This window comes from Mixophyes fleayi, chromosome 4 (assembly GCF_038048845.1).
Source record: "Mixophyes fleayi isolate aMixFle1 chromosome 4, aMixFle1.hap1, whole genome shotgun sequence".
NCBI classification, from domain to species: domain Eukaryota; kingdom Metazoa; phylum Chordata; class Amphibia; order Anura; family Limnodynastidae; genus Mixophyes; species Mixophyes fleayi.
The window spans coordinates 339,475,507-339,491,564 of NC_134405.1; the positions used below are offsets into that span (position 1 = coordinate 339,475,507).

The following is a 16,058-nucleotide window of genomic DNA, read 5'->3' on the forward strand; positions in this document are numbered from 1 at the left end:
GTGGGGGGCACTGATATTCGGGGGGGGTCACATGCAGTCAGACAAGGACAGAGGTCCATCATTATACTGCAGGAAGCCGGGGAGCAGTTGCAGTGTCTTTGGGGGGACGCTGACAAATGTCGAGACTATACAGTGTCTGTCTGACAGAGCTGTGATAGGACATGTTGGTATTGGGGGCAGGGGTCTCGCCCACCCCCTCACATTAGCAGAACATCTCACCCTTTGATTTGAGGTGTGAGGACACATTGTTTTCAGCTCCTTTTGAAATGCAGCCCAGGCCGGGAGATCTGTAGATCCGGCAGGGTTTGTTGTAGTGTAATAAAGCAAGGTGTTAAAGGGACAGTACCCCCCCCCCCCCCCCCCCCTGCATTCCTAATCCATGGAAAGGGGGCAGAGAGGGGGATTACTGACCCCATTAATTCTTCACTCACTTTCTCTTCAGTTCCAGCAAATCACAGACATAACTCATAAGAAACTCCACAACTATAGGTGCTAAATTCCCTTTAAATCACGGATGTGTAATCCTGATCACTACAGCCAGTTATTACACCAGCTAATTAGCAGCACACATCAGGGTTATTATATGGCAGCCATGGCAATAAATCTCACTGCTATGAATTGCCCCACAGCGGTGCATGTTGGGTCTAGTGGAGAAAGTGGTTTGTGAAAACCCCCCCTCATGCCCACTCACTTATACCCTTGGGCAGACATTCCCATGCCCTCCCTTATTACCCCCAGAGGGGACACAGCATGTTATCTGCACCCATATTCTTCCCTTAGGAGACCCCCTTATCTGCACAGCCCCCTGTGAATTCCTGCATATTATCTGCTGTATGTATCACACCCTGTGGGATCCCCACCCAGATAACCTGGCACCAAGGTATCACACAGCTGCAGTACCAGCAGCGGCCACCTGAGGGCAATAGAGATTGACTGACAGTAGTAGCAACAGACAGTACACCCCAATGCCCCCAGCTTGTCAATGTAATACGTAATCAGCACTTTATCTCTGATATCAGCTAGGAGTGCAGACACCTCGTACCCCCAGGGGCTCCTGACTGATATCTGCCATGTTTTACATACTTCACAATGTATTGTCAACACTCCACAAAAGGTCAATGAAATACACAGCTACCATAGAAATCACATGACGTACACTGCAGCAATTAGGCATGCTGGTTCCTGTAGTTCCACAGCAGCTGGAGAGACGCAGACTGCCTTAACCTACCGTAGAGCTGGTGATGTACATTCAGGTAGATTACACACATACATTATACACCCCTAGGATGGTAAAGGGTTAAACACAGTACAGCTACTGCGGGAACAAATTATATAGCAAATACATTGCATAGGGAATAGCCGATAATTTAAGCAATAAAATACCAGTTCTGGTGGATTTAAGTAATCGTAATTTTTATACCATAAACTTTGATCCTTCTATTGAAATATTGTTTTATATATATTATTATATATTTTATTGGTAAAGACCAGGAACAATCCCACCACCTTCAGTGATCATTTGGGTGTAGGTCTGTTGGATTCTATGATTCATACCTCTGTACACAGAGCATCCTGATTGAACCCAAGACTCAGAGCTACAGAGCAGCTAATTACTATTCCCCCCCTCCCACACACACACCCATTGCGCTTTAACTGTATCCCCTGTGTTATCGTTTAGCTCTGTTTCAATTTCCCAAACATTAGATTGCCAGTTCTTCTCCCTGAGGTTTAGGAAAGCATAAATAACAATATAAGTAGCAATACTACCTCTATGACTAGATAGGATCCTAGTTAGTAATATCAGTATTTATACTCTGCTAGAGATAAAGGATCAACATATAAAGCTTAGTATATAATTTTCTATACATTTTAAATTACGTTACACTGTCTAGACCGGGAAACAACTGTTATATTGAAGTATTATTAGTGATACACGGAGGTTCCTGTGCGACAGAACACAGGATACAATTACCTGGAATGTTAAGAAAAGATTATTTGTAGATTATTCGTTTACTGACCTCTCTAGAGATCCGCAGTATGTTCTTACTGCAGCAGATACATGTGTATATATTCTATATTTATGTTATTCACAGTGCAGAGCCCTGTAATATGTTGTCACATTCTGGGGTTTGTGTCACAGCAACAATTAAATGTTGTGGTTTTGTTCCAATATTTCTGTTCTTATTGTACTATATGTAAATATCAGTTGTCTCCCAGAATGTCTCCAGCGTTACCTGTCCTCACTTTCCCGTATATGACACAGAGGGTCTGATTTAGCGCTGTACGTAGGTGCTTTTGCGCAATGTAATGATGCATCTTCCTGGAAGATTGCTGCCTGGGGTCGGTGGCTACACGTATCTATCACTTGTGGCCCTTGTAGGGTCAGATCAGGGGCATTTACCTATAAGGACAGTACAGTGAGGACCAACAGACGCACTTAGATAAACGGGGAGCAAAGGATATGGAGTTAATGATATTTGTGCATTTTCTATACAATACATTTTAGGTTACACCTGTCTTAAGATCCTAATCAAAACATAGACGTGAAAACGCAACTGTGCAGGTTCATCGTATGCAAACCTGGCACCGTACGGCCCTCTCTATATCCGGGCTCTGTCTTTTCCTAGACTAGAAATGGAATCCGAACCAATACTGTCAATGCGACCGCCGAACCTCCTTTGTCCCTATCGTTGTATATTTATAAACACGACATCTAAATGTACAGCCCTCTCTCCGGTCCTGACGTTCTCTCTCTCTCTATCTTTCCCGCAGGAAGCAGAGAAGCCGCTTTCACGTACGCTATCAGCGCGGCAGGAGTGGTGAACGCCATCAGCCGAGCCTGCCGCGAGGGGGAGCTGTCCACGTGTGGTTGCAGCCGGACGCCTCGTCCCAAAGACCTACCCCGGGACTGGCTGTGGGGGGGCTGCGGGGACAACGTGGAGTACGGCTACCGCTTTGCCAAGGAGTTTGTGGACGCGAGAGAGAGAGAGAAAAATTACCCAAAGGGGTCGGAGGAGCAGGCTCGGGCATTGATGAACCTCCAGAACAACGAGGCTGGGCGCCGGGTAAGTTGATTTCGCTCATCGTAACTTATAACATATTTAACTCTTTCTAGAACCATTGTGAATGTCTATTCTCTTTCCTTATTCCTTATTCACTGTCTAGAGCCAGTGGCTTCAGTATGCAAATTAGGGAGGCATCACTTTCAACAATATGTTCATTGTGCAGTGAGCAACAGGATTCCTGCAGTATATGTATCAGTATAGAAAGGGGCAATTTGTTGCTTTAATGACACTTGGTGTGAGTATAGCACATGCGGAGATACATATGCATACATACACATGCACATATATGGTTTTTCCCCCTGGTAGGAGGTCACGGTTCTCACCTGTTCGAGAATGCCTTCACAGCATAATTGGATTGTTAGCTAAGTACATGCAGCTGCTGGGCAATGTAAGGGGCTCAGCTGATCTAACAGAGACATTATATAATCTGTATGTTCCCTAATACATAGACCTGGTCCAAAGACAACCAGGGCAGGAATGAGAGTTCAAGAGAGAGTTAATGAGAATATATCTTGACAAATAACAGATTTAGTGGAAGATGTGCTTGGTGTATATATTATTTTTATCTGAGTGTTCAGTTGTTTTTTGGGAAGGGTGGGGGGTGGTCTTGTTAAAAGCAGCATTGCACTTACAATTTAAAATTTATAACCAGTGTTGGCAGTTTTACTCTTTTCAAGATTTGCAAATATTTGGGGCGTGTTTTAAAAATTAAATTAGACCATATTCTTCAAGCGGTGTTACAATGAAACAGATTGTCGTTAAAAAGTTGTTGAATAGGAAAAAAAAGTTTTTAAAGTCTTTTGAAAACTAGTTTTGAGGCCCAAAGTTTATTCACAATGTCTGTTCAATCTTATGTTCCTTGGAATAGCTTTTTTTTATTCTTAGTATTTTATTGCAGTTTCTAAGAGCGCTAGACTGCTTTTGGGATGGGAAAGCTCGCCCATGTCTGTACTAATCTCCATCCCATTTGCCGTTTGTGCACCTTTGGTTGCTGAACTCTCGGACACGACCTTTTACAGCAGTGGGCAGCCCTGTCATTATAACAGCATGTATGATCTTTAGCCCCTTGTCCTGAATATAACTCAGAGGGTCTATAACGGACCCCTGGATTGAATAAACAAGAGCCGGCGCCGCCAGGTGAGACTGACTGCTGTTTGCGGCTCTTGTAGAGTCTCGGCGGCTCTGTCCGATCAATAAAACTAAAGAAAGATGAGAAAAGTGTAACTTTATTGTTCCATTAATGACGCGACAAACAGCACACATGCAAAAACAGATTTTCTGCTGAGTTGAACCCGCGGGTGTCATCCTCACCAAATGTCCTGATGGGGCAGCTATGTCAGGAATCTGGTCTGGTGTGGAGGTGTCAGGACTTCTCTGGAGGTTACACAGACCACCACCTCCCCTTACTGGCCATATAATAAATACAATCTCACCTAAGGGCCAGCGCCCCCACTCTCACTGTAATAAAGTGGCAATCACACCTCCCACACTGCACAAATGTTGTCCTCTCGGGCAGAGGTGGGGGCTGTTTATTCTCACTCTGCTCTCTGGTTTTATGGCCCACAGTTCTTTGTTTATGTCTTGTGCTCTTGTTCTGGCAACTTCCTCTCTTTTCAGCTGCCCCCCTCCTCCCCCTGCCATTAACTCAGGACCCCCACTCACTTTCCTTTCCCCTGTTTGTCCTACCTGGGATCCTTTATTACCTCTTCTGTGTTTGACTTTCAGAGACTTCTAAGGGTCCCACTAACCCTTCCCGTGGCGACAGCTCAGCTAGTCAATAGTCTGGCGGTGGCGTTTTTTTTGTCTCAAGAGCTTACAGTTTCTGATTTCCCAGAAAGCACAGCCGATCTAGTCTGATTTGTTTGATCCTGGCGTTTCCACTGGACTGAAGGACTTGAAATTGATCTCGTCCTACAGTCACCTAATGGGACACTTTGTGCACCTTCCATTTGCAATTTGACAGAGAAAAATAATGCTTTATTATTAAAATAAAGTATTTTTTCCTTGTTTTTTTGTAAATAAAGTTGTGGGGTGGGCTTGGTTTTTTTTAAAAAAACAAAAAAAAAACAAAACAAAACTTTATACTTCATGTTTTTCTATACTGAATCTGGAGCGAGAAACCCAATTCATCTTCATCATCATCATCATCATCATCATTTATTTATATAGCGCCGCTAATTCCGCAGCGCTGTACAGAGAACTCATTCACATCAGTCCCTGCCCCATTGGAGCTTACAGTCTAAATTTCCTAACATACACAAAGACAGAGAGAGACTGGGGTCAATTTTTTATAGTAACCAATTAACCTACCAGTATGTTTTTGGAGTGTGGGAGGAAACCGGAGCACCCGGAGGAAACCCACGCAAACACGGGGAGAACATACAAACTCCACACAGATAAGGCCATGGCCGGGAATTGAACTCATGACCCCAGTGATGTGAGGCAGAAGTGCTAACCACTGAGCCACGTGCTGACCATCTAACCCACTTACGAGCTTTCAGTGGGTGTGCGCAGAGGGACCCTGCATTGTCCTAACGAGCGTTGCCTCAGCCGCCCAGTGTCTACATTTTCTTGTTCTATTGGGCGGTAGAAGGTTTTATATCTCTGAAATAAGGAGCGTTATAATATATCCCATATCCCCCAATATGAATAGATAGACCCTTTAAATGAGATATTACAGAGGCTTCGGGGGGTACAGGCTGCGTAGTTAGTGGAGCAGCCTCACTTCACGGTGGGAGTTATCGGCCTGTACGTTTTATGTGACGTCTTTCTGCACCATCCAGGTGTAAATATATATTTATTATATGCAATAAAAAGCCCCCGTGTGACCCATGTAACAACCACAGTGCCGACGTCCCCTCCCTCTCGTGACGTATAGAAGGCAGAAATGAGGCTTCGGGGATCAGTAATTTATGGGAAAAAAAATATAAATGAATTTAGAGAGTGGTCTGATGGAGACAACAGGCCGAAGAAGTGACATTAACCAGAGTGTGCGTCGCCTTATGGGTCCGCAGTCCCGCCAATGACCGCACAAAGCGCTTAAATAGAGGCGCTCACAGAGAATATCAGGCCGGCACTTTTGTATACGACAGTGAAATAGATTACAACACAAACGCTCTGTGCGGCTGCATATATTGCGGATAGTTAATGAGCTTTGTGTGAAGTTCTGCATGTGACGTATTTAATTTAATAACATTCCCAGCTAAGGGCTAATCTACACCAAGGACTGGTCGGCTGTGACATCCCTAATGTTACATGGAGTTATATTGGTGATTGTCACTTTACAATGTAACCAGCGACTGCAATACAGAAACCGCTCAGTATTCATAGACTCAAAGCTCGTAGATTATTTATAAAAGCATAAATGGGGCGCATGAAATTTCTACAGCACTTTATAAATAAAATACTAGTTCTAATAACTACATGGATGGAGGTTTGTGACGTTCTCTCTCACATTGGCTTTTCCTTGTACCTATTACTGTCTCCGTTCAGTAAACAGCTCCCCACTGTTAAGACACCTGTGACAAAGGTCCTCCTTGCAGGTGAATTGTCTCCCAGCTCCTGCAGTCTCTCCCACACACATTGTACTATGTGGTGTTAGTTTAGGTCATTGTGCAGAACTAGCTGACCCCAGGCCGGACTCTGCCTCCCCTCCAGATCTAAGACCCCCTGCAGGAGCCCTAATTGCGGAGCTTGTACATGAGGAAGTGAAGCCTTTTAATATGGAAATCCCGAAAAGTCTCTTTGAACAAGAATCAGCATTTCCTTTTTCTTTTACAAATATTCAGCTTTGTTCTTATTCTAAAATATGCAGCAACTTATAGCTTAGGACCAGTTTATTATCTTTTACACCTGTCCTGTTATCGATGATCGGATCCAGAACGGGTGTATACAGAGAGATGGAGGAGAAGGGGGAGGGGGAGGGGGGTGCGGATCAGGACTTTGTAGATGGGGAGGGAAGTTGGATACTGGCAGGAATGGGGAGCCAGGGAAGGGAATTGTATAGCGGTGAGAGACGATGGATTGTTCTAGACAAGTTAGTGGGATGCCAAACAGGACGAGGTTGTAGTAGTCCAGACGGGAGATGATGAGAGTTTTGATAGCATCAAGGGTGAGGAGGGGCAGATTGTGGTGATGTTATCAAGGTGTCAGGATTGGGAGCGAGACTGGATGTTGTGGTTGAAGAAGAGGGTGGCGTAGAGATGGAGGTCACCAGAGCAATGGGCATGATAGATAGAGGAGAGGGGGGAGCAGACTTTGGAGGGAGGGAAGATGATCAGCGCAGTGTTTGGCATGTTAAGCTGTAGTTAGCAGTGAGACATCCAGGAGAAGATGGCAGGCAGGTGGGCACACAGAATAGTAGCGGAGGGAGAGGTCCAGGGAGGTAGATTTGGGTGTCGTCGCTGTAGTGGAGGCCAACGAGCTGGTTAGTTCACCATGTGAGGAGAGCAGAGGGCTGAGGACGGGAGAAGAGGGGGTGGAGGAGCTGGAGAGGTGGGAATTGGACCAGGAGAGAACAGTGACGCGGAGTCGAATGGAGTGAAGGGTGAGCAGGTGAAGAGGGCGGTCGTCCGTGTTGAAAGCAACAGAGAGATTGAGAAGGACGAGTACGGAGAATATAACTTATAACTTGTCTAAGAGAAGATGACAGCACGTCATCCTTAGATGTGTGTTCTGTAACTCATGACAGAAAGTGTCACAATTCTACATTTGTGTGTTTATTAATACAGTTTTATGTGCACATATTAATGCATTCACCTTATAAAAAGGACCTAGATGGAGCAAAAGGTCATGTTCCATATGGTTCAGTCTGGTAGACATAATACTTGGGTCTACTTACAATTGTAGTGTATGTGGTGCTCTAGCACCACCTGCAGGTTCTTACCTCACACTGCACACCACTGTGTCTGATGTGTTGTAACTTTTTGTTCAATAACTGAATAATTTAACCTCCAACTAGAAGCGTCTGTTTAGTTTCATCAGCAGAGAAAAACCTACAAGATTTAAAAATTTCAAAAACATTGGGATTTTCTCTTAGCGGAAAATTTATATTCTTGAAACTAATCAGAAATTGGTGCAGCCGGAGGTATTCCCTGTGTACTAATAACTTACACAAATGCTCTCGCATACGGCTGGTCAGACACGCAGACTCGCACATATATAATGCACACGGGTCAGGTCAGAATAACGGAGGCAGCTGTCTTGGGCCACAGTTTATAGAGGGCAGAAAAATCTATTTAGTTTTTATTTTCACTAATGTGAGTGTCTTCTATCATTTAAGGCTTGCAGGCTCACCCATGATGCATTACCTGGATTTCACCAGGAGGTGGCAGCAACATGGACAGACCAGATATATTGCTGCATAGCTCAGTCTGAGGACCGCACTGTCGGGACTCAAGGTGCTGACTACAGTCAGGAGTCCGTGATCCATGCTGTGTTCACCTTCTGCGGAATCGGCACTTAGGGTAGAGATGGAGCCGTTTCTGTTACCCCCTTCAGCAGATGGGATACGGCTCCAACTGGGCTGTAAATATAGCATTATTAATAATTAGCAGCCTAGAGATGGTAACAAACAGTGCTATGGTGAATGATTTTCCCCTGACCGCCATTTTTCTCTTCTCTCCTAGGCTGTGTACAAATTGGCCGACGTAGCCTGCAAGTGCCACGGGGTGTCTGGTTCCTGCAGCCTGAAGACCTGCTGGCTGCAGCTGGCCGACTTCCGCAAAGTGGGCGAGTACCTGAAGGAAAAGTACGACAGCGCGGCCTCCATGCGGCTCAACCGCCGCAGCAAACTGGAGCAAGTCAACCAGCGGTTCAACGCGCCCACCGCGGAGGACCTGGTGTACCTGGACACCAGCCCGGACTACTGCCTGCGCAACGAGACCACGGGGTCGCTGGGCACGCAGGGCCGGCTCTGCAACAAGACCTCAGAGGGCATGGACGGGTGTGAGCTGATGTGCTGCGGGCGAGGCTACGACCAGTTCAAGACGGTGCAGGTGGAGCGCTGTCACTGCAAATTCCACTGGTGCTGCTTTGTCAAGTGCAAGAAATGTACGGAGATTGTGGACCAGTACGTGTGCAAGTAACGCGCCAACTCCCAGAGTCCTCTGCTCTCCCCAGTGCTGCTGCTTCTCCACCGACACCCCCTTCACTGTGCACCCAGTGGCCCCCGTCTTCCCCACAGCACGAAGAAGGGAAGCGAAAAATATATATGTATAGGATATAAAAGTAAATATATATATGTAGATATATATTTTTATATGTGTATAAAGGAAAGAAAGTGTGGGAATGGGCACTGATTACCAGGGATCCGCAGCGCTGACAGGGTGGACGGTCCGTGGGCAGCTTAATTTAAGTTGGTCCCTGTATGTGGACTCACTGGGATGATCCCTACTGTCCACCAACAGCAATTTGGAGAAGATCAAATCTTTCAAGGAAAGACTGAGCTGGCAACGGGGGACGTGAGGGTGGCCATGTTTGAATCTCCTTTGCCAGCACTTTTGTTTTGACCTGTGCCGCAGAAATGTTCAGGACTTATCGATCAAATAAGGGAAGGGACAATCGGATGATTCCCGCCGGGACTACGAGTGGACATCGGCTGGACTTGGCTTGTGAGCCCATTGACTGACAGGATTACAGGATTTCCTCTCATCTCAGCACATTTTGATACCCTGCCACTGAATACAATAACCCATCGCTCCATCGTTCCTGAAGGCGCTCTGGACTGTTGCGCCCGTAGAGCGATTCGGAGCCTCTAGAAACACAATCACGACCTTTTACGATTTGTGACACTGCAAAACTATCTACTACTTCCAAAGTCAGACTGCATTATATATCAGTGCTGAGCATCCCTGTAAGAGAGGGGAAACTAGCTCTTACTGGAGTTGTCCACTTTTGGATACCCCCCCCCTCTTTCAGTAGTATTCCCCCCCCCCCCCCATTAGGGCCTTGGTGGGGGTCAGCGGCATCCAACGACCCCCCCTGTTATCGGGATCATAGGAGGAGGAACAAAGTGCTTTCAGCGTGACGCCATCCTTGGCTTTCTGCGCTATAGACGGGAGGTGTATAACTAATAGACACACAGACACCACATTAATTACATCCAGCCGGGAAAGGATCGCAGAAGAAAAGCACTTTGCTCCCCCTGCTATGATCTGATCATAGTGGGGATCCCCCCCCCCCCCAAGCACTTGTTGGGGTACAAGTGGGCACTATGGAAAGAGACGCCTATAGAAAAGTGGACAGGTTTATATTCAATAAAAGACATGGATATATGTTATTCTGTACAGTGCACCTCATCTCCGTATTTTTACATTTATTAAGAGAAATACATCTTAATATATAGCTTCATCTCAAACTAAAATGATTCTAATTGAAATAGCAGCCATAGAATTTAATGTAACAGTGCCACCTAGTGGGCGAGGTAGAAACAACACCTAGTACATTAGCAGCCATAGAATTTAATGTAACAGTGCCACCTAGTGGGTGCGGTAGAAACAGAACACCTAGTGTATTAGCAGCCATAGAATCCAATGTAACAGTGCCACCTAGTGGGTGAGGTAGAAACAGAACACCTAGTGCATTAGCAGCCATAGGGGGAATTCAATTCCCCCGAATTAGCGCAGCACTAAATCTATTACCGTTATTACGGTAAATTTATCTCCGCTTTCTACTGCGAACAAATAGCCAGCGTTGAATCTACCACAATAACGGTATTTTTAAGCGCACTATTACCTTAATAACGATAATAATGCGCATGCTTCGTTACTTTTTACAGTAATGCGGCCAATTGAATTCCCACCATAAAATCCAGTGTAACAGTGCCACCTAGTGGGCGAGGTAGAAACAGAACACCTAGTGTATTAGCAGCCATAGAATCTAATGTAACAGTGCCACCTAGTGGGCGAAGTAGAAACAACAAATAGTGCATTAGCATTTCTACAAAGCATCTATTGGCCTCTTGTATTCATCAGGAAACAATACACCACGTTTTTAGCCTCTGCAATGTCTCAATAGAACGTACTTTCAATACTTTTCACTTTTTGTTAAGATCTTTATTCAATTAATAGTACAGAATGTTTCTTTACAGAGTCTAAATCATGGTGGTCCTGATACATTGGCATGACATGTAAAGATAAAGCCATTAGCGCCACCTAGTGTCGAACAGGTGCAACTCTGGCCCAAATCTATGTCCACACAGATCTCTGAATACTCCACCCAGGGATGCTCAGCACTATCTTAGACTGCAACATAGCGTGTTCTGCGAGGGCGAGACCCTGGAGAAAGTACTGAGGCACCATTAACCCCTTTACTGCTGGCCCGGGCATGACAGATTTTTTTATTTTCTTTCCCCTACAGCAGTGCAGGGGTTAATTCCGCCATAGGGTTGTTATTATTTTGTAATTTTTAAGTTTATTTATTTTCCAGAAGTTTTTTTCCTTGTTTTTTTTGTTTTGTTTTATATAAATATATATATATTTTTTAATTCTGTTTGGGTGCAGGAGATGAAATCTGATATCAGCAATGCTACAATGTGTAAATATTTAAATGCCTCCTACCTTCACCTCCCTCCTCTTCTGGAGTACATTAGAATTGGGAGGGCGGAGGGGAAACCCCAGTTTTGTATAGGTCATCTCTCCGCTTTGTACGTTTGAGAATACTGTATCTTAAAAATGTTACCACAAAAAAAAAAAAAATTCTGACCCCCGACGTATGGTGTAGTTGTGTTATATTGTGTGCTGGTTAATGCTGTGTAACTACTTGTATCGCTGCTCACTGACAACGAGTCATCAAATTGCTACAAAGTGTTTTCCATTTATTGATAAATGTGTGTAAAAGTTGTCACACCATGACATAATGCGAGATATAGCCCCAAGTTACCACTGGAACTAGCCGCAAACTTCTAGGGTATCATTGCAAAGTATCGTTCAGCTCCGCAGGTTAGAGGAAATGACTTGGAACGACTTCTCTGAAGGTATGGAAAACTTTGCATATGTCATCCTGGTGGTAAGCTGGATATGAAGTGTCTCAGCCCTACAGGAGGGCCAAGGGGACAAAACTATACCAATGCATTTAGACTAATGTCTGTTAACATAAGCTGACAACTGTGTGATTCCCAGAGTCCTCTGTGGTTCTATGACACTTGGGAGGGGTGAAAGACCTCTCTCTGTGATACCTGGGATAAAGCTTTCCATACCAGCCACGACTGAGCCAAGGCTGCCAGAGAGAGTGATATATCCTCCGGTACAATGCCGACTGTAAGGAACACTGGTAAACACAGAAAGGTGCATTCATCTATTGCAGCCAATCAAACTGTTGCTTTCATTGTCTAACTTGGACTAGATTCATTAAAACTTATTGCTGAGTGTTTGCCTAGAAGTCTCTGGACATTTGCACTCCTGTTAGTAAATAAGGCTACTGATATAGTCACTGATCAGGTTAGAGGTGTCATCTCCTGGGGTAATTGGCTGCACTTCACCTGCATCAGCCAAGTATATCAGACCAGTCCTGTATCTTGGTTCAAGTAGCCCCGGCTAGTTTTAGTTAACAGCTTCAGAACAAATAAACAAAACATAAAAAGTGCAAATATTAAATCATAATTTTTTTCTGTGCTTGGTAATGTGTTAGTGTATATATTGAATACTTATTGAAATAATATGGATTATTGTGAATTATTATTTCCCCACAGCCTATTACCACCATCTTACAGGTGGAACTCCTGACAGCAGAGGTAGGTTGAAAGCCCTGGACTGGGCCTGATGAATGGAGCCCGTCCCTTCTCTCTCCATTCATAACCCCAGGGACCCTTACACTGTCTTTTCCTAAAGCCAGAAGCAACCTATGGGAAGCTCTTTCTCAAACCTAAGCAATCTCCCTGGGGTTTCAAAGCACATAAAACCTGGGGCATATGTACTTCCCAACCGTTCCAAAATGTCTTCTCCTTTTTTGGGCATTTGATACAACAACATTGACTTATTGTAAGGATACGACAATCATCTACAGCAGGGATCAGGGAACCTTTTTTACCTTTTACCCCCAAATATATTTAGATACGCCGACGTTGCCCCCTTGATTTGAAAGGAAGGAAATCCTATATTATTAGTTATTGGAATTCAAAATTTTATTGAATCTATTCAAAATTTCTTTGAAAGCTTCAACTTCAAAACTTCAGGTTTTGGAGAAATGATGTTGCTTCATTTTTGATACCAGAGCATAAATATTGGGGCATATTGACGTCAGAGCAATTTGGATACGGTCTTCAGCGTCCAATCGATTTCTCTGCTTTGTTTTTATGTTTGTTAGAGTGGAAAATCCTTGTTCGCAAAGGTAGGTTGTTGCAAAAGGCAGCAACTTTTTGACTGCCTCCTTATGTGCAATTTTGATGCCTTTGCAGCTGTTGACATCCAAAAATATGACAGATCTGCTTTGTTTTCAAATGCAATACGTGCTTCATTATTGCATCGAAGCTCAAGAAATGCCTCTGCCAACCCTTGAGGCTCTTCTGGTACAACAGCAATTTCACATTTAAAGGGGTCTACAATCCAACTGACAGCATGTGAATCGGCAGCATTACCCCCAGGAGTTTAATTTTTACCCCATTTGGGGTAATTTACCCCTGTTCCCTGACCACTGATCTACAGGCTTTACCGGGTTTCCATCAACCACTTTTACAGTCTCTCCAGCCTTTACCAGGGTGGGGTCTTTCAACTGTTCAGAGGCAAAAACATATTTTCTAACTTTAAGACCAGTCATATAGTCAACTGGTTCAACAACATTTCCTACATCAGTAGGAGGTACACTGTCCTGTGCTCCACTGCTATCCTTGTTTACTGACTCCCCAATCATGTTTGAAGAAGGAACACCTCATCCTCGGGGAACTCTCCGACTGCCACTATATCAGTAACATCATCAAATGAGTCTGGGTTATTTACTTTTGCAATCAACTGGGTTTCCCACAGCTTCCAGTAGTGGGAAAAATATATCCCCATTATAGCCTCAATCCCCAAAAAGGAACTTATCATAGTTATTATCTGACAGTAGATACCACGGAACCACACTACGTTTCTATGTTCACTTTAGTAGTAGCAATGCAGAGTATCCCCATCTGTACAGGTTACCCCAATACCTTTCTCTTGACACTTAAGGGATCACTAACCCGGCGTTTACAAGATCAGACTACCAGACTCTAGCAAAGGCTTTACCATTTTACCTTCTACAGTAATTACACACATTTGTTTGGCTCGGTGTGTCGGTCTGCAGTGCAGACACACTGAACGACACAGAAAGATACTCTGTGCTGTACATTAGCAGTATCACAATGCATGGGTTCAGATGTAAGTGGACAATTAGCAGTAACATGGCTGAAGCCACCACATCTAAAGCATCTAATCACATTTCTATCATGTCTTATACAAGGCTGGGAACTTCTTGGCACTGATCGCTAATCTCCAGGTTCCCAGCATTCAGTCTCTGGATGTTTCAGTTGATTCCACCGCTCAGCACCCGTTTTCCCTGGAACAGTCGTACCAGAAACCACTGGAGATCGCCGTTGCGGAATTAGGAGGTGGCGGGTTACACACATCAGTTTCCTGGCTGTCACATGACTCTTGGTCGTCTTTTGGAGAAAATGACGCTGGAGCTGGTTGTGACCTCCGGAGAGGCTGCACCACCACCATGGTAGCTTCCTGCTGGGCAGCTATAGCCTGTAATAATCTGTAATAAGGCTTTAATCACATCCTCCATCTTAGGGCACTATAACACAGTCTTTTCCCAAATTCGCTCTCTCCACCGTGTGTCGCAAGATCGGGTCAGGGGTGCCGTCTTCTGGGGTAAACAGCTGAGCTTCCCATGTATTACCTTAGTATATCACACCAAGTAGCACAGATAGTTTTATTTAGCAGCTCCAAAACAATAAACAAAAGTCCTATCCGGCTTCTAATACAACAAGAATGGGCGTTTGTATCCAATAAACAAGCTCTAGAAACCCGCAGGTAACAATAGCACATTTCTTAGATACCTCCAGCTCTGCCCCAGTGGTGTATGCGCCAGGTATATACATCAGCCGTACTTACACCCACATACACACATCCTGGTTATAAGCACAAGGCAAGTTTAACATTTGTTTTTAAGCAAAAAATGCCTCTATAATATGACAGGTATAAACTTCAAATGAAAGGATAATAAAAATCATTCTAAAATACGCCCACAAAACACGCAAGAGTCAGATCTACATATGGACGCAGGAGAATGCTTGATTTTGCGGTATGCGCAGTACAAATATACATTTTATTCCAAGTAAGTCCAACTCCGCTTGAGCTCCTTAAATTCAGGGTCGGACTGGCCCCCCGGGGGACCGAGGTATCCACCGGTAGGCCCCCGGTGCATGGCTGACTTCCTTCACTTCAAATTCATCCTCTCCTCTTTCTGCTCTGCCCTGTCCCTAGCTAAACAATCCTTCTTTAAGTCCCTTATCTCTTCTAAGTCCTCCAAGCCCCGCCGCCTCTTTGCCACATTCAACTCCCTCCTCCCCCCCCTACCACTGTCCCGCCTTCCCTCTCTGCTTCTGACTTCGCCTCCTTTTTCTCGTCCAAAATCGAAGCCATGAGACAGAACATCTCCTTCCATCCCTCTCCCGCCACCCTCACCGCTTCACCTCCCGCTATCAACAGGCTGTGGTGCTCCTTCATCCCTACATCAGGTGAAGAAGTTCGCTCCCTTAGTCTTTCCTCTCCACCCTCTACCTGTCCTCTTGATCCCATCTCCTCCCACCTCCTTCGCTCTCTCCTACTGCCTGCTCTTACTTCGCACACCTCTTCAACCTATCACTCTCCTCAGGCGTTGTCCCATCCTCATTCAAACACGCTTCTATCTCCCCTATCCTCAAGAAACCCAATCTTGACCCCACCTCTCTTGCAAACTACCGCCCTATCTCTCTTCTCCCATATGCCTCCAAATTACTCGAGCGGATTGTCTGCAGCCGCCTCACCAGACACC

At 44.9% G+C, this 16,058-nt stretch overlaps 1 protein-coding gene across 1 annotated transcript in view; it reads left to right on the plus strand.

Annotated features, from left to right (window-relative positions):
* WNT5B (Wnt family member 5B) overlaps nt 1-11,774 on the plus strand; it is a 75,020-nt gene extending 63,246 nt beyond the window's left edge. The window contains 2 exon segments of the mRNA XM_075210623.1: nt 2,773-3,065; nt 8,693-11,774. Of these exon segments, the coding sequence (XP_075066724.1) occupies nt 2,773-3,065; nt 8,693-9,151 (752 nt within the window). The 3' untranslated portion in view covers nt 9,152-11,774.
* The last annotated feature ends 4,284 nt before the right edge of the window (nt 11,775-16,058 follow it).